This window comes from Arvicanthis niloticus, chromosome 1 (assembly GCF_011762505.2).
Source record: "Arvicanthis niloticus isolate mArvNil1 chromosome 1, mArvNil1.pat.X, whole genome shotgun sequence".
In the NCBI taxonomy this organism is placed as follows: domain Eukaryota; kingdom Metazoa; phylum Chordata; class Mammalia; order Rodentia; family Muridae; genus Arvicanthis; species Arvicanthis niloticus.
Genome location: NC_047658.1, coordinates 147,423,555 through 147,447,004, shown reverse-complemented (window position 1 = coordinate 147,447,004; position 23,450 = coordinate 147,423,555). Strand labels below are relative to the sequence as shown.

At 40.3% G+C, this 23,450-nt stretch overlaps 1 protein-coding gene across 2 annotated transcripts in view; it reads left to right on the top strand.

Moving 5' to 3' along the window:
* The window catches only part of Blnk (B cell linker), a 66,412-nt gene extending 56,599 nt beyond the window's left edge, over positions 1 to 9,813 (top strand). For both annotated transcript variants that reach the window (XM_034493968.2, XM_076920964.1), the window contains exons 15-17: positions 1,088 to 1,171; positions 3,098 to 3,253; positions 9,436 to 9,813. In XM_034493968.2, the coding sequence (XP_034349859.1) occupies positions 1,088 to 1,171; positions 3,098 to 3,253; positions 9,436 to 9,555 (360 nt within the window). In that variant the 3' untranslated portion in view covers positions 9,556 to 9,813. The remainder of the gene's footprint in view (positions 1 to 1,087; positions 1,172 to 3,097; positions 3,254 to 9,435) is intronic.
* The last annotated feature ends 13,637 nt before the right edge of the window (positions 9,814 to 23,450 follow it).

Genomic DNA, 23,450 nt, shown 5'->3' with positions numbered 1-23,450 from the left:
AGTGAGGGAACGTGTTGTTTTTGTTGTTATTCCTCTCACATTTATTTAAACTTTGCAATTTCCTCAGAATAGACCTGTGGAGGCTTAGGATGTTAAAGCCTATATCAAACAGAACAGCATAAAGAGACAGAGAAAAGGACTCTGTGTGCCCTTGAAGGTGACAGGTGAACAAGTATCCTCATTTGTCAAAACCCAGTAAGACAGCATCACTGGGACACCAGTTAAGTTGGAAAAGTGCTTGCCGCACAAACATGAGGATTTGAATCCCATCTCCAAACCCCAAAACAGAATGGAAGAAAATGAAATGAAAAGGGAGTGTGATGCTGTCTGTGTGTTTATAATCCCATCATGGGGGAGACAGAAACAGGAGATCCCCTGGGTGGGCTGCTGGCCAGCCTAGCTTAGTCCTGGAGCCCTGTCCCAGTGAGTGAAGCTGATTCAAAAAGCAAGGTGGATTGCTCCCGAGGATCAATATCTAATGATGATATCTGACACACTTGCACACGTGCTTGTGTGCACGGGTGCACACACATGCTTCCATGAACATATAAACACACACACACACTGAGATTATGAAGCACTCTATTAAGCATTGAGAATAAAGACATGGGCTGGAAAGATGGTTTAGCAGTTAAGGACACTGACTGCTCTTCCAGAGAACCCAGGTTCAATTCCCAGCACCTACATGGCAAAACACAACTGTCTGTTACTCTAGGATCTGACATACATGCAAAGACATACATGCAGGCAAAACACCAATACACATAAAATATAAATAAATAAATAAATAAATAAATAAATAATGTTTAAAAGAATATTAGCACAGTGAGAAAAGAGTATATAACACATTCAGGAGGAAAATGATTTAGGACTGAGTATAGCAGCTTAATGCCAAGTGGGAGTGAGCTAGCCACATAATCTTTGTGGTTGGCCAAAAGAAGCATGAAACTCATTCTGACATAACTGGTAAAGATGGAGATTATTTTTCCCATCTTGGTTTTACAAAATGGGCCACTTAAGCACTGATGTTAAATTTTCATTTCCTTTGAGGACCAACTCACATTTTGGCAATGCTTCTGTCCCACAGGAGGCTGAGCTGCAAGGTAAGCCCTGGTATGCTGGCGCCTGCGACCGCAAGTCTGCTGAAGAGGCCTTGCACAGATCCAACAAGGTTTGGGGCACCTGAAAAATCCCACATTGTGTCAGGGGTTCATCATTAATCTGACTAGTAATTGCTTGTGTTAGGTGCAGGGGCTATTTCCCTGTACTTTCTCTCCTCTCTTGTGAGCACCGCTGGCTGCTTTGTTCTTTCACCTCCTTCCTGTTTGTCTTTAATTTCAAGGTTCCAGGGGCTCCACTACCCCTCAAACAATAGAGAGAAGCAGGAGGCAGGGAGGTCTGGGGAAAACCTGATGCTGCAGGAGCTCAGCCTTGGAGCAAGGGAGGACTGGCTATTTTGAACCAACTCATGGGACTTAGGATACGGATAAAGGCAGAAGACACTGCCTGGAAATATTTTTTGAGAGCTCAACATTGGGAACTGATGGGACAGTGGAAGATTAAAGTTTCCTTTTTACTTCCTCTGTTCTCCCATTTAAAAAAAAACAAAACAAACAAACAAACAAAAAACAAAACTCAAATCCCTGTCAAAATGTCATCGATCAGCTGGTGAGGGTTCTTTGTTCTGCCTGGACAGACATCATCAGTAGATCAGGAGAAGACCTTCTAAGGCCTTTCTCCAACAAGTTAAAGTTTTCCTCAGTTTTTGCTTCTTTCTTGTCCAGCCCACTCTAGTTAGGGAAAAAATGACCCCCTTTTATGGGGCCCAGTGCAGCACACCAGGGAAGGTGGCCCTGGAAAGAGACTGGCTTGGGGAGAGGGTGTGTTTTGGAGCGACCTCAACCTGTTTGTATGGGCCAATCACAACCTTGCGTTCTTATGACTCACAATCATAAGGCTTGTGTTTTGAACCAACTACTGTCTACCTCCTTAGCTAGTCCACCAGGGGAAGGGCTAGTGCTTTGGCCAAGGTGGCAATGGTTGCAGGGCTGCCAAGAGGTCAGTGAGGTTCATCTTGCTGCTGCTGTTTCAGTGAACCCTGGTTGACTCCCCAGCCTTTGGAGCCGGGACAGTCAGCTGCAAGATTTTAAGAGTTGTCTCAGGCTTCTGTCACTCTTGGGTATCATCACGGTCTGGCCCACTCTGCTGCAGTCCACTTTAAATGCCGTGGCTGTTCCCCATGGCTTACTTTGGGTTACATACTAAATTTATTAGACCTTATTTAGTCCCTGGAAACCTTGTGAATTTTATTCCTTTGTTTCTGAAATAAGTCTTTTTGTCTCTTTCTTCAAATTCCTTCCTAAGGCTGAACACCAATTTTTGCATTTCTTCTTCCTATCTTAGGTCATGTTTTGTCTAATATTTTTAAATGTATGATTCTAAGCTATTTTAATAAAATATTTAATACACATTAAATTTTTACATAGTTTTTCTACTTTAAAATAACTCGAGGTAAGTGTTCTCTTCAGCTAGAAGCTTGAATTCCCAGATTTTTTCCTTTTTAAAAAAAAATTATTTATTTATTTTATGTACATGAGTATACTGTAGCTGTCTTCAAACACACCAGAAAGGGGCATCAGATCCCATTACAGATGGTTGTGAGCCACCATATGGTTGCTGAGAATTGAACTCAGGACCTCTGCAAGAGCAGTCAGTGTTCTTAACCATTGAGCCATCTCTCCAGCCCCAGCTTCTACTTTCTTACAGTATAGATTTTTACTTAAGGAACTTGCAAACATGGGCCGTAGCTTGAGAGACTCTCTGCTTGATCTCACCGTGTGCTTTTCCATGTTTCCAAATCCCAGCGAGCACAGTACCTCAGTCAGCGCATTAAATGCTAGCACTGACATCACTCAAGTTTGTCTGAGCATCTGTCTTAATAAACTGTATTATTGGAAAATAATAAAACAAATTCTAATCAATTACAAAACCATGAAAATAAAGAATATCTGAAAATGATAAGCTACTCTTCACAAACTGATTTCTAGCGTAAGGAAATGTAACTAACAAACACTATCACTGTGTTTCCCTTAAACAGGATGGATCGTTTCTTATTAGGAAAAGCTCTGGCCATGATTCTAAGCAGCCTTACACACTAGTTGCGTTCTTTAACAAGCGGGTATATAATATTCCTGTACGGTTTATTGAAGCAACCAAGCAATATGCTTTGGGAAAGAAGAAAAATGGTGAAGAGGTTAGTAGCCTTTAATTCTCTATTTATTTCTTTATTTTCTTATTTTGAGACACAGTCATAATATGTAGCCTAGGTAGGCCTAAAACTCCCTATCCCAGGCTGGCCTTGAACTCATAAACCTCCTGAGTACAGGATTGTGAGAAAGTATCACTGTGGCTGGCTGGTAACTTCTCTTTAACTCAGCTCTATATCCCTGCATTGCATACAGTGGCAGCATGCTCTATTAGGTGCCAGAGATAAAGAGTGGGAAAGTACTTGACCCTAGGGTTATATATATGCCATAAGTAGAACAGAAGATGAAACATCATGGTTTGAAATAATATATACTATAGTGTATGATGCACATTGTGTAATAGTGTCCTATGGGAAGTCAGGAAATAAATGTGATGCCTGTGCTAGTATTTTTGTTTAACTTTAAATGACATGTGTCTGTGTGTACGGTGTGCATGTGTGTCGGGGGCATGTGGACGCCCAACGCTAATTTTCAGGAGTCTTTCTTGATTGCTCTCTACCTTATTGCTTGAGGCAGAGTCTTTTGATTGAAGATGGCTACTCTAGCTAGCCACTTGTTCTGGGGATCCCCTGGATCTGTCTTCTGAGTACTAGAATTACATGCAGGCCACTATGTCCACCTGGCATTTTTATGGGCGCTGGGGATCTGAACCCCCATATTTTTGCTTGCATAGCAAACAAGTGCTTTGTCTGTTGAGCCATCTCCTCATCTCCTATTTCCACCTAGTGAGAGAAATCTGATATAATTATTAGTCCAAGAAAGCCTATAAATGAAAGTTGAAATGCCAAAGCCAATTAAAGTTTTAAGAATTAAGGTCATGAACTAGCGTTCAAAAATCAAGGCCTAGGAACTCAACTCTGATACTGAGTTAGATGACCAGGGAAGTACTTGAGAATTCAGAGCTTGACCTGAATTGAGCTGAAACATTAGGCTATAATTCTTGGGCCAAGATGAGCCTATGTAATGAAATATATAGGCTTTAAATAACCAACAGAAATGCCATTAATGAGGAGCAAAATGGCAGCTCAGTATGTTTCTGTTTAGCTAGCCTGTTCCTATAAAGGTTTGGTGAGGTGTGACTTAGAATAACCCATTGTCTTTGTCAGTGTTCTGTCACTGTGAGGTGACACTATGTATGACCAAGGCAACTTTTATAAAGGAAAGCATTTAACTGGAGGCTTGCTTAAAAGTTTCAGATGTTTAGTCCATTATCACCGTGGTGGGGAGCACGGCAGCAGGCACAGTTACTATGAGCTACAGCCCGATCTGCAGGCAAAGCGAGTAACACTGAGCTGGGTGTGGGCTTTTGAAACCTCAGAGCCCACCAGGGTGACACACTTCCTCCAACAAGTCCACACCTCCTTGGCCGTTTCAAATAGTGCCATTTCCTTATGACTAAGCATCCAGATGTGTGGGCCTAAGGCTATCAGTCTTATTCAAACCATCACACCCACGAATGGTCTAGAAAGGACTACTTATTCTCACCTTGAATGATGGGTTGTATTTGAATCTATGGAATGAAAAATGGAGGAAGGAAAAAAGAAAAAAATATAGAAAGGATGGTTTAAACAGAGAAAGGAGCACAAACAAGGTTCTAATGAAGAGACACCTTAGGAGTCAGCATGGTAGCACTTACCTGCAAGGCCAACGTTTGGGAAGATGAGGTCAGAAGATTGAGAGTTCAAATCCAGTTTAGAGTGAGACCCTACCTCAAATTTTAAAATGGAAGAAGGAACGAAAGAAGAAAGGAAAGAGGGAGAAACAAAAAGGGAGATAAGGAGGGAGGAAGAGATGGAGGGAGGAAGGAGCATAATTAAAAGGTGTGTTCAAAAGGAACTAGACCTTTCCTAAGCCAGCATTGTTGAAAACAAATCATAATTACTGATGCATACTTTTTTTCTATTACTGAGGCCCTGGCTATGTCTTGTTCACTGTTCCTTTCTAGACCTGGAGCACAATGGCTTATTTTAGTGGATGCTGCATGAACAAATTCCACTGTTAGCTGAATCGTTATAAGCAAAATATCTTGTTTTCAAAAACAGAAATGTGGTTAAGACACACAGATCAAAATACTATCATAGACCGCTTGGTTATGTTTAAGTTACAGCTGGGCATACAGCATCGTTATATAATCCCACCAACATTATATAAGCAGTCAACACTCCCTCCCCCCAGCACTGGTTACTTACTATTTCTGGTTTTTTTGTTATAGTAGCCATCTTAATGGATGCGCCATGGTACCTCATTCACATTCTTCCGATGATTAATATTGGCCACTTATACATCATCTGTGCAGAAATGTTTATCCCACTCCTTTGTATGCCTTTCAATCAAATATTCCCATTTTTGCTGTTGAGTTTGCCTCTGCCTCCCTGCGATTAAAGTTGTGTGCCACCACAGCGAGCTCTGAGTTTGAGAATGTAGGAACATACTCCCCTCATTACTTGCTTTACCTTTTAACTGTTGATTTTGTTTGCTGACAAACAGTTTAAATTTTACGTAGCCGCATTTATGTAACTTGGCTTTGTTGCCTGTGTTCTTTGTGTCACATCCAGAAAATCATCGCCAAATCCAATGTCATAACGTTTTTCCCTCTGTGTTTTCTTCTAGGGTTTTTATAGCTTGAGGCTTTAAATAAAGTCTCAGGCAATTAGAAAAAAAAAAAAAAACAACTCTTTCCTGAGTTGTTTGAGAACACTAATCTAGAGCAGAATTGCATTGTCACTTAAAAAATTGTCATTAAATAACTGTTCTAGTTTACTCCCCAGTCCTTTGGTTTCCAATTGCACTTAGCTTCCTAGCACCCTGTGCTGCTTTCTGGTTCTACTTCTGCCCTCAGGGTATTCAGGCATCTTTGTGCAAAGGTCACAAAGCTTATCAGGGAAGATGGGTTTGCAGGATCTGTGGCAGCTGGTGTGCAGGAGAGAAACAGCCTTCTCTGAGACAGTTTTCAGTAAAATAGCTCTCCTTTATTAGGGATAAGAGTATATAAATCTTTGGGAGTAGGTAGGGGGTCTTCAGGGTGAGGGTACCTTATTGGTTGTTGGGAATGCTTCATTTGCATGAAGAGGAATTCCAAGTGCTTGCTGGATGTATCCTTGTAGGGAGAGAGGAAGTTAAACCTGTAATTTGGCCACCAGGCTACGTGACTGCCTCAAGTAGGGCAGAGGTAGGGGTTGTACAGGCTACATTCATGCAGACCCAGAGCAAGGAGGAAACAGTCCTAACTCCTGCTTGCCTTAGGATGAGATTTTTGTGGTTTGGACAGTTCTTTATCTCACTCTTGCTCAGGACTGGCTCCCCTAGTCACCCAGCTTTCCGGCCCCATCCTATGCCAAATAACTAGAATAAACATATCATTGTATTTATCACAAAAGAGTTTCACTAGCAATAGTAAGAGGATTGGATGATTGGAGGACTCGAGATAAACTTATAGGTCTCTGCCCATAAAACTTACAGCTTCCTTCTGCTTGTAAAGACTCCCATTCCTGCTGCAAACTCGATTTTAAAAGTCTCTTTTAGAAGGTTCTTTAATTATAGTCAGTGTTAGGAAAATAATAGTGAAGCTGACAGAACAGACCCAGAAGTTGCTTCGTTTCCTTGTCTCCTCAGGGGTGTAGCTCACCATCACAGGCAGGAAAATGAGGAGCTAGGAGCTGTCCTATTCACAGGTCCTGAAAATTTCTTATATGACCTGAACTCTCAGAGAGACCGAGAGCTTCCTTGCCAAAAAAAAATAAAATAAAATAAAAAAATAAAAAAATAAAATAAATAAAATAAAATTCCACACCACTCAACAAGAATTCCTTGGTTCCTAAGAACCTTCTTCCCTACCTCAGAATTAATAAGTCAACACTTCGCTCCATTCTCAGCATAACTAGCCTCTGGGCTGAAAGGTATAATAGATTAGTTATTATAAAGGTTTCTGGCAATGCCGAAAATCAAGTTTAAAAATTTCCTTTAAATAATTTGTAAGAAAATATGATGTTTTCAACATACTGAACATAAAAACAGGAAAATGAAAATTTGGGCTATCTAATACCAACTATACATGTTTTTAAAGATTGTTTCTCTGCTTCTATTTGTGTATACTCTGTGTGTGTGTGTGTGTGTGTGTGTGTGTGTAGCCAGTAAGTAGCCAGCTAATGAACTGTTTACCTTTTCCTGCAGTTGTTCGGCCTGCACAGTAGACTAATCTCAGAGCTTTGATGACTGCTCTACTTTTATGGACATGAGATGTTGAGCTATCGAACCAGTTGTTTTCTGTACATATGTGGAAATCTCAAATATACTGAGTTAATATGAAGATAAATAAAGAAAACTGGGGGAAATCAGCAACTACATGAACCCCAGTTCATCTTTTACTTAAAGCACAAATGTGTTTGGTCAACTCCACTTCCTGTCTCAAATGATTCCACCTCAAATCAAATCTTTTGTTTCTTGGGTTCAGAACTCACCTTTTTAAAACTAGGAATTAATCATCAAAGAGCTTGTGTTAGCTCATTTCCTAGCCTTTCTTTTTCAAACTTTCCTGACTGCATTTGTCTTGACAAGTTCTTTCTGTGCCTGCTTCCCCCTCCATGAATGTATCATGGCATTTTTCACAGAGGAATCCCACCGGTAATTGCAAGAGCACCAAGTGACTGCCTCCAGGGAGGGAGTAAAGGTGAAAGGATCTGAAAGCCCCTACCACATGCTTCTCCTCCACAGGGGAACATTCAGATGGACAGACACTAAAACACAACTGTATTTCATTTGAAAAGTCTTCCAGTATTATAGCATATTGTTATTCAACGTGGAGATCTCGGAAGTCACCCAAACAATCAATAAAACTTTTAAATTTCTTTGTTTCCAGATAGCTATCTGTACTTAACAGGTTAAGGGACACAATGAAGTCAATAGATACCAATTCCATAAACCATGCAACTATTGCAGACCAATTACTTTAAAAACCGACACATGTACGTACTGATGACTATGCACTTTTGTATACCTAATGAATTTTGTTTTCGTGGTCTGTGTTATAGTCCTTTAATATTTTATTTAAAACTTGGATCATTTTCAAAGCAAACCTTCTCACATCTTGGAATGAGACTTATAGACATGGGACATTCAAGTATGGAAAGAGTAACACGTATGGCGAGAATATAGCAGAAAATTCCATTATTATTTTGGCACTTCTAAGTTTACAAGCAGCCAAGTATAGATAGAAATAAGAAGGCTCATAAAGGTCCCCTTTCCTGTTCAGAAAAGAAAACAAAAATATGAATATCTAGGAAATAAGTTTTCTAGTACCGAGTCCTGAGTAACTTATTAAATCATTGTGTTTCAGTTTGCCTCCATCACCATAACAAAAATATCTATCATAATCAACTTATAAAGATGAAAAGTTTATTTTGGCTCAGTTTTGAAGGTCTTAGTCAACAGTAGATTGGCCCCCTTGTTTTTGACCCCATGGTGAGTTAGTATATCACAGCAGAGTGAAATCACTCGTAAGGAGGAAGGACCAAGGTTTCATGATTCCTCCAAGGAAGCATCCAGAATGAACTTTCTATGAGGCTTGCTTCTTAAAGGCTCCACTAAGTTAACAGTAGTGGCACTGTGGGAGCCTAGGCTTTCGGGAGATTGTCAAGATGTGGGCAACACTGAAGATAATTTGTGTTTTGTGAGGGATATAAAGAAGTCTATTACATGGCAGTTTCATGTTTGACAATAAGAAGCAATTTTTAAATTATTTATGGTTTTTCTTTTTGGATTTTCAAGACAAGGTCTCAAGACAGGTGGCTGTTCTGGAAGTAGTCTGTAGACCACGCTGTCCTACCTCCCAAGTGCTGGGTTAAAGTCATGTGCCACCACACCCGGCTCAGAAGCAAATATTTTAAAACATTTAGCAAAACATTCAAACAAATATTACATCATAATAAGTAACTTGTCTAGGTGTAATTAGAGCTGTTCACGTGGCTTTGGACTTCCTGAATATCAGAAAGTCCAGAGCCTACCACCCTGCAAGGTCCAGCCTTTGGTAAAATAGACAGACACTTCTGTGCAGAGGGTCAGTTGAGCCCCAATAACTGCAAACAACTTGAGAGAGTGGAGGGAGATTAGGGGTGGAGAGGGGACATGGGGAGAACATAAGAAGAAATTGACCCACCATGTTTTCCTTCTCTAGTACTTTGGAAGTGTTGCGGAGATCATCAAGAATCACCAGCACAACCCCCTGGTTCTTATTGACAGTCAGAATAACACAAAAGACTCCACGAGACTGAAATATGCTGTGAAGGTTTCATAACGAAAGAGTCATCAATAGCACTGTTCCAGGCATTTCTCCCATTTCTTCCTTTGAGAAAACTTCATATTCTGGCTATGAATCTTCAGCAATAAGAGAGAAAAGATGAATGAAGCCACTGAGACTTCATGAATGAATGAATCCACTCCTTCATAAGATGTTCACACAAGCTTTTCTATCTGCCTGACCTGATGAAGTAATAGCTGGGGAGATTCGGTTATTATGCTACGAATATTGTCTAAATAAATGTATTTAAAAGAACCAGGTGTAATGCATCTTCAGTGATATAAGAAAACAATACTGTATTTTTAAACTGAGAAAATTATACTCTTGCATGCAAGAAAGCTGCTGGGAATTTAGTCCCTCACAGCAATCACTGTACCTGAGTGTAGTGAGGCTGTCCACTGGTGACACTTGACAATTAAGTCAGAGTGAAAGTTTGTTGGGAGCCGACTTTAGTAGAAAGTGGCTAGATCAACTTTGCAGCCATCTGGAACCATATACCCTGATGAAAGACTTGGTTGTCAAAAGCCTATAACAGCTGAAGCACACTCTGATAAGTATATTGTTTATCCCACATAGCTTGTTTTGCTGTTTAGTGACCTCAGCTGTATGGTGCACGTGGTAAAGTGTTTTCACCTGTGTTCTCCTGCTTGTGTATATAAATACCTCAGAATTCCCTTCAAAGGAGAGACTCAATAAAAGAGAGACTCAATAAGAGAGACTTGAGAAAATAGAAGAGACTGAATCACACCCTGTCTTGTCTCCATTCTTCGCGTCTCTTGCCCCAAGAGCCACACTCTCTCTTGACCAGAGTACTTAGCCCCAAAGTGTTGAGGCAGAGTACGGGCCGCAACACAGTGGCCCCCAAAGAGTAAAAGCCTCAACATTAGTGGCACCTGAACAGGGACTCCAGTAAGCGGGATACAGTGGAAGACACCCTGTGCTGGAGAACCAGTCGACTGACGGAGCTGGCTGAATTCGGAAGTGAAACAAAGGTGATTGCATAATAACAAAAACGGGGCAAGAAATAAGTAAATAGAAACAGATGAAAAAGGATTTAAAGATGCAAGGAGTAAATTGCAGGCTGCTCTGAGTCAAGAGAGCCAAACAGATAGATAAAGGTTATAGAAACAAAAACGGGGCAAGAAAAAAATAAGCAGAAACAGATGAAAAAAGTTTTAAAGATGCAAGGAGTAAATTGCAGGCTGCTCTGAGTCAAGAGAGCCAAACAGATAAATAAATAAAGGTTATAGTAACGAAAATGGGGCAAGAAATAAGTGAGTAAAAACAGATGAAAAAGGCTTTAAAGACTCGAGGAATAAATGTAAGGCTGCTCTAGACAGAGAGCTAAGCAGAATGATAATGTTAATTGATTTAACTTTCAAAATGGGTGTGATTCTGAGTTATATAGTTATATTTTTCTGGATAAAAACTCAATGTAAAGGTTTTTCTGGTTACTGGCTTAAGGAAAGGCTAATTTGGAAAAGGTTTTTCTACGTGTTTTCTGATGAGGTCATTAAGGTAGTAGTTATGTCTTCCAGAATTATATGGATCAGACATGACAGAGGTAGGCCTCCAGAACACTAGATTTCAGAGAATCAAAATAATTATCTTGATACTAAACCTTGTTTTGAGATTTGTATATTGCAGAATACACAGCTTTGGAGAATGAATCTTATCACCTGCATGTTCACTGATGCCCTGGACTTCCAGTTGGATGCAGTTAAGACAGACTTCAGATGCTTATCAATTTGCCCTTCCCCTCATTCCTCTTCTAAAAGTCAACGCCCATGTTCAGCTTGAAGAAGTTAATGAAGAGTCGGCGCCCCAATTCCCTGGACTTGGGGACTGAGGTGGTTAATATTAGGCTGTCTAAATCTGTATAATTGTTACTAAGCTGATACAAATTCAAAGATTTCATTGGTATAAATTTGTGGGTACAAGGCTTAGACCTTTTACTGCCCCAACAGGGGAAGTTGTGTGTTGCCTTAAAGAGTGTTGCTTTTATATCAATGGTTTAGATATTAAGTCTCTTGTCTCTCGGGTTCATGCTGTTCAAACTGATGGCTTTGGTACGGCAGCAGATAACAAATGAAACCCATACAGGTCCACTATTACAGGCTGGAAGTAGGGGACTCTGAAACCTCTGTCATCAAGACTGATGAGGATTAACCCCTAACTTGCGTGCTAAGCCGGTTAGCCAATGACGGGTAAGAGAGCATATCGAGACCCTTGCCCCTAAAATAAGGGAGGCCTCACCATCTTAAGTGAGGCTGGGGTCCTTTGCTCCAACCTAGGACAGGCACGGTTTCCGTAAGTTTTCCCAGCCTTCCCTTTTCCGTCCTTGGATACTCAACAAAAGTTTTTGTTTTTCTTTTTGAGCAGAAAAAAATGAGGTAAAAACGGGGCCTCACTATGTAGCTCTTGCTGTCCTGGAACTCACTATGTAGACCAGGCTGGCCTCAAACTCACAGAGATCCATCTGCCTCTGACTCTCAAGTGCTGGGATTAGAGACGTGCACCACCATGCCCGGCTTTAGTTAAACCTATAATGTATAGATTAAAATGTTAAAGGTAATGAGTGGCAGATAAAGTATCAGTGTGGGGTGGGGATGGAGCAGATCTTTCTATGTGGCTCCGTCCACAGGAGAAGTGTACCGGAATGAACTTTCTAGTTCTTCTGCCAGACTGTGTTGTTAGCTTTGCCTTTTGGAAATAATCATCCTCTCTTTGAGCTGGGTGTCTATTAGACCAAGGCCTTGCTTGGTATGAGTTTGGAAATGAGATGGTAGACCAAATGGAAAAACAGCTGCTAGAAAAATACTCCGGAAAACTCAGCAGGCAAACAGGTACAGATGAATACAAAGGATTCCATAAGTGATTTTAGAACTGGACTGAATTTAAAATGACTTTCAGATGGTGTATAACTCAACCTTTACTTATAGGTGAGGTTGCATAACAAAACTGTAAAAGTTTGCTCCCTGAAGTTTAGTTGCCATGAATGCATCTGGCAGTAGGTGCGTCTAAGCACAAGGTGAGACAGTGTTGGCCTCAGAGCGAGGCTGTGTGTCTACTACTTCCTGGTATGCTGTTAGGTGTGTTTCTCATTCATGTTAGCATCATTTTTCACATCTGTGAAACTACTTTCTAGTAATGACACAAGAATGAACAAAGCTACATTTTATATATATATATATATATATATATATATATATATATATATATATATATATATAACTTATGCCTATACTCTTGGCCACTAGCTAAAACCTCATTTGTAGAGATAAAAACTGCTCCATGAACAAATATATCTTCAAATAAATCTGCTTAGAACTTCTTGTGAACATTTATTTTGATTCCATGTCAGGAAGACCTGTAAGATTTTTCTCTGTATCTGTGGGTTTTAATTTTTTTTTCTAGAAGCTACGAAGTTAGCCATTCTCTTTGCCCAAGAAGAAAAGTGCATTTAAGTACATACACCGAAACCTATCAGTTTTCTCGAGGTTCTTGCACCCCTTTTCTATGGACCAAACACCCAAAGAGCTCGGCCTGTGATTCATACCCCTCTTAAACATTACTATATCAAAATGGCTGAAATACTCTACACTAAAGACCTGAACATCATTTCTCCACTGAGGGAGAGGCAGATACTGATGGGAGATCATACAAGGGCTCTCTTCAAATACAATCCCAGCCTCTGTGGTCAGGCTGTGTGAACGTGGCATCCCCACGCATCAAATGGAGATGGTAATGCCATTTAACTTACAAGACTGTTCAAAGAGTGTATTAAAATTGTAAAACAATCAGGAGTGTGGATTATCACTGATATAATCAGTCAACAGTCACCGAGCCTACTGTGTGCCAGGTGGTATATATGTCAGGCCCAGGATGTGTGGTAATAAATCATCTTACATTTTTGGAAGCACCCAAATAACCTCCCAGATATTTCAATTCAGTGTTCTCACCTTATTAAAGCATCAAACAGGATTTTTAATCTAGGAATCCACTAATAAGATAAACTTCAAAGGGAAAAATGTAAGTAAAATAAAAATACTAATAAACACCTGTTACCTTAATGGCTGTCTTATCCTTTCCCTTGCAAAACTTTAAAAAAAAAAAAAAATCTTACCACGTTCTGCTTCTTATTTATAAGTAGGTCATTTAGACCTAGATTGAAATCCTGCTGCTATATATTCTCCGACAAGTTATTCAATGAGTTTGTTGTTTCTCATGGCTTTGAAGGTTTTTATGAGGCTATCAAAATCCCTGGGACAAAGTTAGTTCTTAAAATATGGGGTCATCACAGATAAAGGTCCAAAGTAACCCAAGGGGAAGTCTTGAGTAAAGGATACAATTCAAAGGCTATTACCAATAACCTCCTGTTGGGAGACAGAGCTTTAAACAACAGTAGTGAAGAGGGACCAATAAAAAACAGGAGGGAAGGTCTGAGAAACAACACCAGGGAATTAGCTGACTGCATGTGGACAGCAAAGGAGAGAGCCACTGCCTGTGGATTCCCATGTTCCAAACATGGATGGTTTAAAGAATGAAGTCCTCTGACGATAGGAGAAATGTCACCTTCATAGCCACACAGTATTCAGAGAGGAGTCTCAAGGGGAATTCTTAGAGCAGAAAGAGCCAGAATACTTCCATCCCTGTGTGCAGACTTGCCAATAGGAGAAACGCTGCTGTGCTGGTCTGAAGAGAAATTTAGAAGGTCTCCTCTCTCTCTGTCTCTCTGTCTCTCTCTGTCTCTCTGTTTCTCTGTCTCTGTCTCTGTCTCTCTCTCTCTCTCTCTCTCTCTCTCTCTGTGTGTGTGTGTGTGTGTGTGTGTGTGTGTGTGTGTGTGTTAGTGTTTTCTGAAGAATTTGTTGTTTTCTGACAGTAAAAGAATGCAGCTGTGAATGAAAAGGCTGGAGGCAGCCTGCCACTGGATGAAGCCAGACTTGCTCTGCTCAGGCTCCACACTAGTGTGTCACTGTCAAAGAGGAAAGTTGTGTAGAAAAAGGCACACCAGGCCTTCAAAGTCATACAATACTTTTGAAATTCATCTATATTGTTGTGTGTATCACTGGTGTGTGTGAGGATTGATGAGCTGTATTTGTTTTGTGGATTGATGTGTTGGTCCATCCAATTGGTAATTCCATTGGGCTGTCACACACATGTGTGTAGAAGTCTTTTTTTTTTTTTTTTTTTTTGGTCTCTTTTTTTAAATTTTATTTTATATTTTATTTACATTTAAGATGCCATCCCCTTTCCACATTTCCCCTCCCTAGAACACCCCTGTCCCATGCCCCCCCTTTCCTTTTTGCTTTTATACGATTTTTTAAAAATGTTAATCAAAGGATTTATAAGTTTGGTAATGCTTAATCAGAAGCGTAACCCAATACCCAACCTAGATATAAAAACTATCTTTGACTGGTGGAGACATGTGAATATCTGCCTCCATGCCCTCTCTCTCTTTCTCTCTCTCATCACCTAGCTTCTCCTCTTCTTCATCTTCTCTTCTTGCTCCATCTCTTCCTCTCAGTACTCCTTCCCACTTAGCTCCTCCTACATATCACTCTTCCTGTTAAAGTAAAACTTTTCTCTCAAAATACAATTAGAGCATACTTATTCCTAATTGTACCAGTGAGGTACAAGATAGTCCTAATACCCAGTCCATCATTCTGTTGACTTAACCAGACCTCTGCCATCTCTTCTAACTAAAACACTTACTTTTGATCCTGGCTTTTTTGGCTTTAGAATGAATGTCAGCTGAAAACCATCTACTCAGATCTTTTCTCTCAAAGTAAATAGCCAGGATTGGCTATGAGACTATAGGTCTTCAACCCCATCAGAAATCCAGAATGACTGAGTTAACTGAAGTTATGGGAAGCACTAAACATAACTTCTAAAACTTAGCCAATTTATAGAGACTGCTGAACACCTGAAAAGCCCCTATACTACTGAATGTTGGAGCATCAAGTCTTCAGCCTTCTGGCCCAGAATCATCTGACAGACCTTAGTGATGCAGGATTATTAAGGGCTGATTACTCTGTCTAGGCAGATATAATCAGTCGACTATTCTGCATGTGTGTCCTTTTCTGGACAGTAATTTGTCTGTAGATGGAGAGAGGCAATTCTTGCCTAGTGGCTGTCACCACACAACTGGCATAACTCCAAGGATGCTCAATTTCTTCTTAGAATCCATGACAGGAAGCTTTCAGGAGCAGACAGGTCTCTAATCAAAATGGACATTAATATATAAATATTTGTAGCGTCAGTTCTATGGACTTCTGATGTTTTGAAAACCAACTATCTGTGTAAGGTAACCTGGACTGTTGTCTGTTCACTCCTCTCAGCTATTTCTAAATAAAATATGGAAAACACCCTAACAATAAACTCAAAACCATGAATTTGTTATAGTCCCTTAACTCATAGGTTAACTGTCCCAAATCAGTTAAAAAAGTTAAAAAAGGGCTGGGTCTAGGCCTTGTATTCCTAAATGTGTTATACAGGCACAATGCCCATGAGAGTATCAATATTCATCTCATTTTTATATTAATAAGAGGCTCGTACCAATGAAAACCTTAAATTTGAAATCAAAGTAAATTTTGTACCATTTAAGAAATTATAACTTCATCTTGATAATAATTATACAGATTTCTACCAATAGGTTATGGCTATGCAATAAGTCCTAGCTAATCCCCCCTGTTCCAACAAAACCACTACTTTTCCCTAGAAAGACAGACCATTATTAACCACATTAGTCCCCAAGCTCAGGGAATAGGGGCGCTGACTCTTCTTTAACTTCTTCAAGCTGATTAAGGGTGTTGAGATTTTAGAAGAGGGGTGGGGGGAAGAGTAAGTTGATAAGCCTCTGATGCTTTGTCTTCACTGAATCCAGATGGAATTCCAGGACATCGGAAGTTTGGGCAGGTCTGCACAGTATGCTTGATGAGTAGATACACCAAGGCTGTGTATTCTGCAATATACAATTCTCAAAACAAGTTTTAGTATCAAGAAAAAAAATCCCCCCCCAGGGGGCTGACTTTTTTTTTAAGATGTTGGTTCTGACAACTTTTTTTTTCGCTTGTTAAAATTGGTTGTAGTATTTACGTTTCAGATTTTATCCCTTTACCCTACTTCCTCCCACCACCCAGAAACCTCCTATCCCACCCCTCCCCATGCTTCTATGAGGCAGTGACTGCACCTAGCCCCCCTCACTATCCCCTCCCCGCCCTCACATTCCCCCCCCCCCACACACTCTGTGTTCATTTTTTTATGGGACCAAGAAACTCCTCTCCCACCTATGTCCAACAAGGCCATCCTCCCCTACATATACCTCTGGAGTCTTGGGTTCCTCCCTATGTGTTCCCAGGCTGGTGGTTTAGACCCTGGGGGGCTCTGGTTGTTTGGTATTGTTGCTTTCCACCTGGGGTCACTAACCCTTTCTGCTCCTTCAGTCCTCTCACTAAGTTCTCTATTGGGAAACCCCTGATCATATCAGTGGTTAACTGTGAGCATCGTCCTCTGAGTGTGTTAGTCTTTGGCAGACCTCTAAGGAGACAGCTATATCATGTTCCTCACATTATGCACTTCCAGCCATCCACAACAGTGTTTAGCTTAGGTGGCTGTACATGGGATGGATACCCAGGTGGAATGGTCTCTTGATGGCCCCTCCTTCAGTTTCTGTTCCATGTTTTGTTTCTCTATTTGCTCCCTTGAGTATTTTTGTTTCTCGTTCTAAGTAGAACTGAGGCATCCCCTCTTGGTCTTCCTTCTTCATGAGCTTCATGTGGTCTGCGGGTTGAGTCTTCGCTAATCCAAGCTTTTGGGCTAACATCCGTGGAGATATGTTTGTGTAGCTACCTTCTTTTACAGTTTTTGGAAGATTACTTTCTTGCTTTTTCTAGGTTGTAGTTTCCCTCCTTGTGTTGGAGTTTTCCACCAATTATTCTTTGAAGTGCTGGATTTGTGTTGAGATACTGTGTAAATTTGGATTTGTCATGGAATATTTTGGTTTCTCCATCAACAATGATTGAGAGTTTTGCTGGGTATAGTTGTCTGGGCTGGCATTTGTGTTCTCTTAGGGTCAGTATGATATCGGTCCAGGATCTTCTGGCTTTTATGGTCTCTGGTGAGAAGTCTGGTGTAATTCTTATAGGTCTGCCTTTATATGTTACTTTGCCTTTTTCCCTTACTGCTTTTAGTATTTTTTCTTTGTTTTGTACATTTGATGTTTTGACTATTATATGGAGGGAAGTATTTCTTTTCTGGTCTAAACTATTTGGAGTTCTGTAGGCTTCTTGTATATTTATGGACATCTCTTTCTTTAGGTTAGGGAAGTTTTCCTCTATAATTTTGTTGAAGATATTTACTGGTCCTTTAAGTTGGGAGTCTTCCCCCTCATCTATACCTATTATCCTTAGGTTTGGCCTTCTCATTGTGTCTTGGATTTCTTGTATATTTTGGGTTAGTAGCTTTTTGTATTTTTCATTTTCTTTGACAGTTGTGTCAATGTTTTCCATGGTATCTTCTGCACATGAGATTCTCTCTTCCATCTCTTGTATTCTGTTGGTGATACTTGTGTCTATGACTCCTGATCTTTTTTTTTTAGGTTTTCTATCTCCAGGGTATTGTCCCTTTGTGATTTCTTTATTGTTTCTACTTCCATTTTTAGATCCTACATGGTTTTGTTTAATTACTTCTCCCGTTTGGTTGCATTTTCTTGCAATTCCTTAAGGGATTTTTGTGTTTCCTCTTTAAGGGTTTCTATCTGTCTACCAGTGCTCTCCTTAAGTTCTTTGAGAGTGTTATTTATGTCTTTCTTAAAGCCCTCTATCATCATCATGAGAAGTGATTTTAATTCTGAATCCTGCTTTTCTGGTGTGATGGGGTGTTCAGGGCTTGCTCTGATGGGGGAGCTGGGTTCTGATGATGCCATGTAACTTTGGTTTCTGTTGCTTACGTTCTTGCTCTTGCCTTTTGCCATCTGGTTAACTCCAGTGCTGCCTGTACTTGCTGTCTCTGACTGAAGCCTGCCTTTCCAGTTATCTAGCTTGTGTCTGATCTCCTAGGGGTCCAGATGTCTGTCTCTGTGATCTTTTCCAGCTGCACTGATTACAGTGCCTCAGGATATGGTGCCTCCAAGGTAGCAGTCTAGCTAGGTGTCTGCTGTTCTGGGTGCAGTGTCTCCTCTAGAATATCTCAGGATATGTTGTCTGACGCTCTGAGTTCAGTTGTTCCTCTGTGGCTCTGGGTTGAGTCGACCTTCTAGTATGTCTCAGGTGGAATCCGGGGTCCACACAACAGCAGACCTGGCAGAGGTCTGGTCCAGGCCTCAGATCCGAGAACTAGTTTCTAAGACACTGTCTAAGTTAGTGCGCCTGGGATCCCTGCTTCCTTTGGGTTCTTGGAGGTTGGAGACAGAGCTGCCACCCAAGATCTGCTCAGTGCTCTGGCCCAGACCGGAAGGAACCAGTGTTCTGGGCCAGGAGTGACTTCCTGGGACCTTGTGGGTCCCAGTTACTCCATTTAGGGCGGGCCCTGCTGTCTGCTTACCTAAGATACTGCCTGAGTTAGAGCGCCTGGGATCCCTGCTTCCTCTAGGTTCTTGGAGGTTGGGGGCAGAGTTGCCACCCAAGATCTGCTCAGTGCTATGGCCCAGACCAGAAGGCTGTGTAGAAGTCTTAATGTTGATATGTTTTTATTTCTCTTTTGTAAGCACACAGGAAGGTAAATGTGGGTCATGTGGAAATCGTATGTTTTGCTTTGTAAGAAATTGCTAGGATATTTCCAAAATGAATGTGCCACAGAACAGGCAATGTATTCGCTTCATACCCTAATCAATACTTGATATTAATAGTCTTTTTGATTTCAGTCATTTTACTAAGGACTTAGTTGTATCACATTGTGACCATAATTAGCACTTTCTTAGTGACTAATGACACTGGGCATTATTTTCCTGTGTATATCGTCATTTATGTAGTTTATTCAAATACTTCGTCTTCTTTAATATTAGTCTTTTGTTCCCTTTAGTTTTTGTTTTGTTTTGTTTCAAGGCAGGGGTTTTTCTGTGTAGCCTTGGCTGTTCTGGAACTCACATTTACAGACCAGGTTGGCCTTGAACTCACAGACATCCACCTGCCTCTGACTCCTGAATGCTGGGATTAAAGGCATGTGTCACCACTGCCTGGCAATATTGAGTTTGTTTATTTATGTATTTATGTGCTTATTTATTTATTTAGTTATTTATTTATTGAGGAAGGGTCTCATTATGTCATTCTGGCTGACCTGAACGTTTTTATATGAATGAAGCTGGCCTCAAACTCATAGATATCCACCTGCCTCTGTCTCCCAAGTGTTGGATTCCATGTCCTGTCCAATATTGAGTTGCTTTTAATAAATGCCATGAATACTTTATATTTTCCAGATACAAGTACCTTGGCAGATATATATTCTATGCTTATTTTATTTGCCTTCCTGAAGTAAACTTGAGATAATTGTAAAACAACACCCATTTTGTAATGCCGAATTTGATTTACTAATATAAATATAGCATTAAGGAGTTTTGCATACATATTCATAAGAGATACTAGTTTTCTTAAAGTTTGTTGTCGTTTGTTTGTTTGAGACAGGGTTTCTCTGTATAGCTCTGGTTGTCCTAGAACTCACTCTGTAGACCAGGCTGGCATCACAGAGATCTCAAATGCTCTGATTAGGCTGAGCCACCACTGCCAGCTTCTTTATATCAAGATTTCTATCAGTGTTAATGTTAAACCCATTGATTGGACAAGAAAAAGTTCCTCTCTCTGTTTTCTAGCAATTTCTGCAATACCAATGAATGTGTTGCTTCTGATACTATTTCTCACTAACCAGCAAAGCCGTCTGGCTTGAGGCTTGTGTGTTGTGAATAAACAGGATCAGTTTCTCTCAGAGACATGGAATAGTGTTTTGTGTGTGTGTGTGTTGCTAATTTGTGTTTTCTGAGTAGTTACCTATACCAAGTGGGACACAAAAAGTTGGTGATATTCTAATACAATTTTTGAAATATGTAGCAATAGCCCCCTTTTGTTCCTGGAAATCTTATTTTCTATTTTCTAAAGGTTCATCAATCTTACTGGTCTTTCCAGAGAGCTGGGATTGTTTTTAGCAGTTTTCTCTGTTATTTATTTTTGCAGTTGTTGACTTCCACAATAGCTTTAGTATTATTTCCCCCCTTTCTACTTGTTTTTGGTGTAATTTACTCCTTTACACATTGTTAAGATGGAAGCTTAGGGGATTTAATTTGATGTTAGGATTTGACTGTCTCATTTTCATTTAATTCTAAGTATTTCCAAATGACCCATGTGATACCTTCTGTCACCTGTAGAATAATGAGAACAGTGCTGAGGAGAGTTACTCTACCATGCTGGAAGCCAGCAGAACAACATGTTCAAAGTAAAGTGCTGGATGCAAAGTATTAGCCATTAAGAATCCTGTATCTACTGGGAAGTTGTGGCTCACTCTTTTAATCGCAGCACTCAAGAGGCAGAGACGCAGGCAGGTCTTTAAGTTCCAGGGCAGCCAGGACTACATAGAGAAAACCTGTCTTGAAACACAAGAATACTATTTCTGGCAAAACTATCTCCCTCCAAAGGAAAGAAAAATAGATATTCACAGGTAAGTGAAAACAGGGGGTGGCTGATAGATGTTGTACCAGAGCTGGAGAGATAGATGCTCAGTCCAGAAAGTGTTTGCCAGACAGGCGAGGACTTGAGTTCATCCCCAGAAAAACCAAGATTTTGTGTTTTTTCAAACCCAGGTGAGATATGGTGCTGGTGTGTAATCCCAGAACAAGGGAAGTAAAAACCTGTGAGTTCCAGGCCACAGACATCTCAGAAAAAAGTTAGATAACTGCCCCTAAGATTGTCCTCTAACCTCCACATAAATGAGCATGGACACACACACATGTGCACCCATATCACCTGCACACAAATGCTCACGCATACCAATCCATGTACATAGAGATACTCTAACATACACACACACACACACACACACACACACACACACACACACACACACACACACACACAATTAAAGGAAGTCTGCATTCGCTTTCTACCATACTGTGATAAATAGCAGAGACAAATCAACTTATAAGGAGGAGGAAATTATTGTCCACTTGGTCCTGTACCTGTGGTAAGGTAGACAGGCACACTGTCATGACTGAAGCATGTGGTGGGAGAAAGTTGGAGAGGGGTGGAGCCCTTCAAGTCTCTTCTCCCCAGTGACCTAACTTCTTTCTGCTATCCCTAAACACACTATCACCTCCCAGCAGAGCCACGAGTTGCTCATAGAACCTTTAGCACATCGCCTTGAGGGGACAATTCCAGATCCAAACTGTACCACAGTCTTTCAGGCTGAAAGGGAAAATGGAAAGAAATTAAACCTACCCAAAGGAATGAAAAATGATCCACAAGCGCGCGCGCACACACACACACACACACACACACACACACACACACACACACACATACACACAAATGTAAACACACTTTTTTTTATAAGATTCTTTTTCCTCTCCTGACTTGCAACAACTCCAAAAAGCAAATTTAAATCTACAGAGACACACAATTTACTGATGCATTTTCTAACAAGGATAGCATGAGAAGTGATTAAGCTGCAGAAAGCAAACGTTCTGTTACTGAAACTGAAATTGATCTGAACTTAGTGATATAAGTCAGGCCTATAACCTCCTGCATGAAAAATTCTACGTTTTGTAAGAGTGTAGTTTTGTTTCTTTGGGTGCCATATCTTAGAAACATTTGCCTGAAGGAAAAAATCACAGATATTTTCCTGTTTTTCTTGTTTTACACGCCTTGCTTACATCTGAGGACTGTATAGTGACAGATTTTGCCCTTTACTCTTTGGACTATGCTTCAGGTTGTAAAGTCTCTCATTTTCAAGTTTGTTGATTCTTCTACCAGATTAAACCTCCTTTTAAGAAGCCAGTGGGTATTTGGCTTTGAGTCCAAATATTTCATGAGAGATTTAAAAAAAATTATTTATTATCCATATTGGATAAGGAATTACATTCTCCTCAGTTCTTTGGCTTCCTTTAGGTTTCTGAACATACTCATCACTTACCTGATACACTTCTCAAAGATTTCTAGTATAGTCTTTCTCATGATCACATTTTTATTTCTGTATTGCATATTTTTGAGTTGAAACTGGATATTTTATGTAATGCTTTGCACCTGGACTCTTCTTCCTATCATCTTACAGACACACAGATACACAGACACACACAACCTCAGATATGCTACTTTGTAGTGACTTGGCTGAGCTGAATTAGAAGTCTAGTTCTGCCTCGGATGTTACTATTAAAAGATTTTTTTTAAGTTTGACTTTCTCAGGAGTTGTTCTTGAATCTGGATGTTTGGTGGTCACCCCTCTGCATCTGTGAGGTTTAAGCCCTTTGTTACTAACCCATGTGTCCTTAAAACAGTTCTCACTGCTTTGCGAGTTTACTGATTTGCCTGTGTTCATCCAGAAACTTGCAAGCCAGAATCCCTCTGGTCACCCTTTCAAAGTTATAGGCTGCAAGTGAACTGATTGGTTTTCTCCAGGTGGTCACTTTCTCAGATCCTATACATAAAATTCCTACGTGGTACCTGTTAGTATGACCCACAACTGTTGCCTTTCCCTACCGTTCTGATTGCTGTTTTTAGCAGTACTCTTGCATAGGAACTGCTCATGTTTTGAATATAGAAAAGACCTGTGATTGTTTTAAGGCATCATGTTGACTGAAATAAAGACTACCTTGAGAACTCAACTGTGTGTAAGGGTTATTTAAAAAAAAAAAAAAGGTGGTGGAGGTGGGCATGGAACATGCTGTCTGTCCCTCCAAATCTAGGACATTCTTA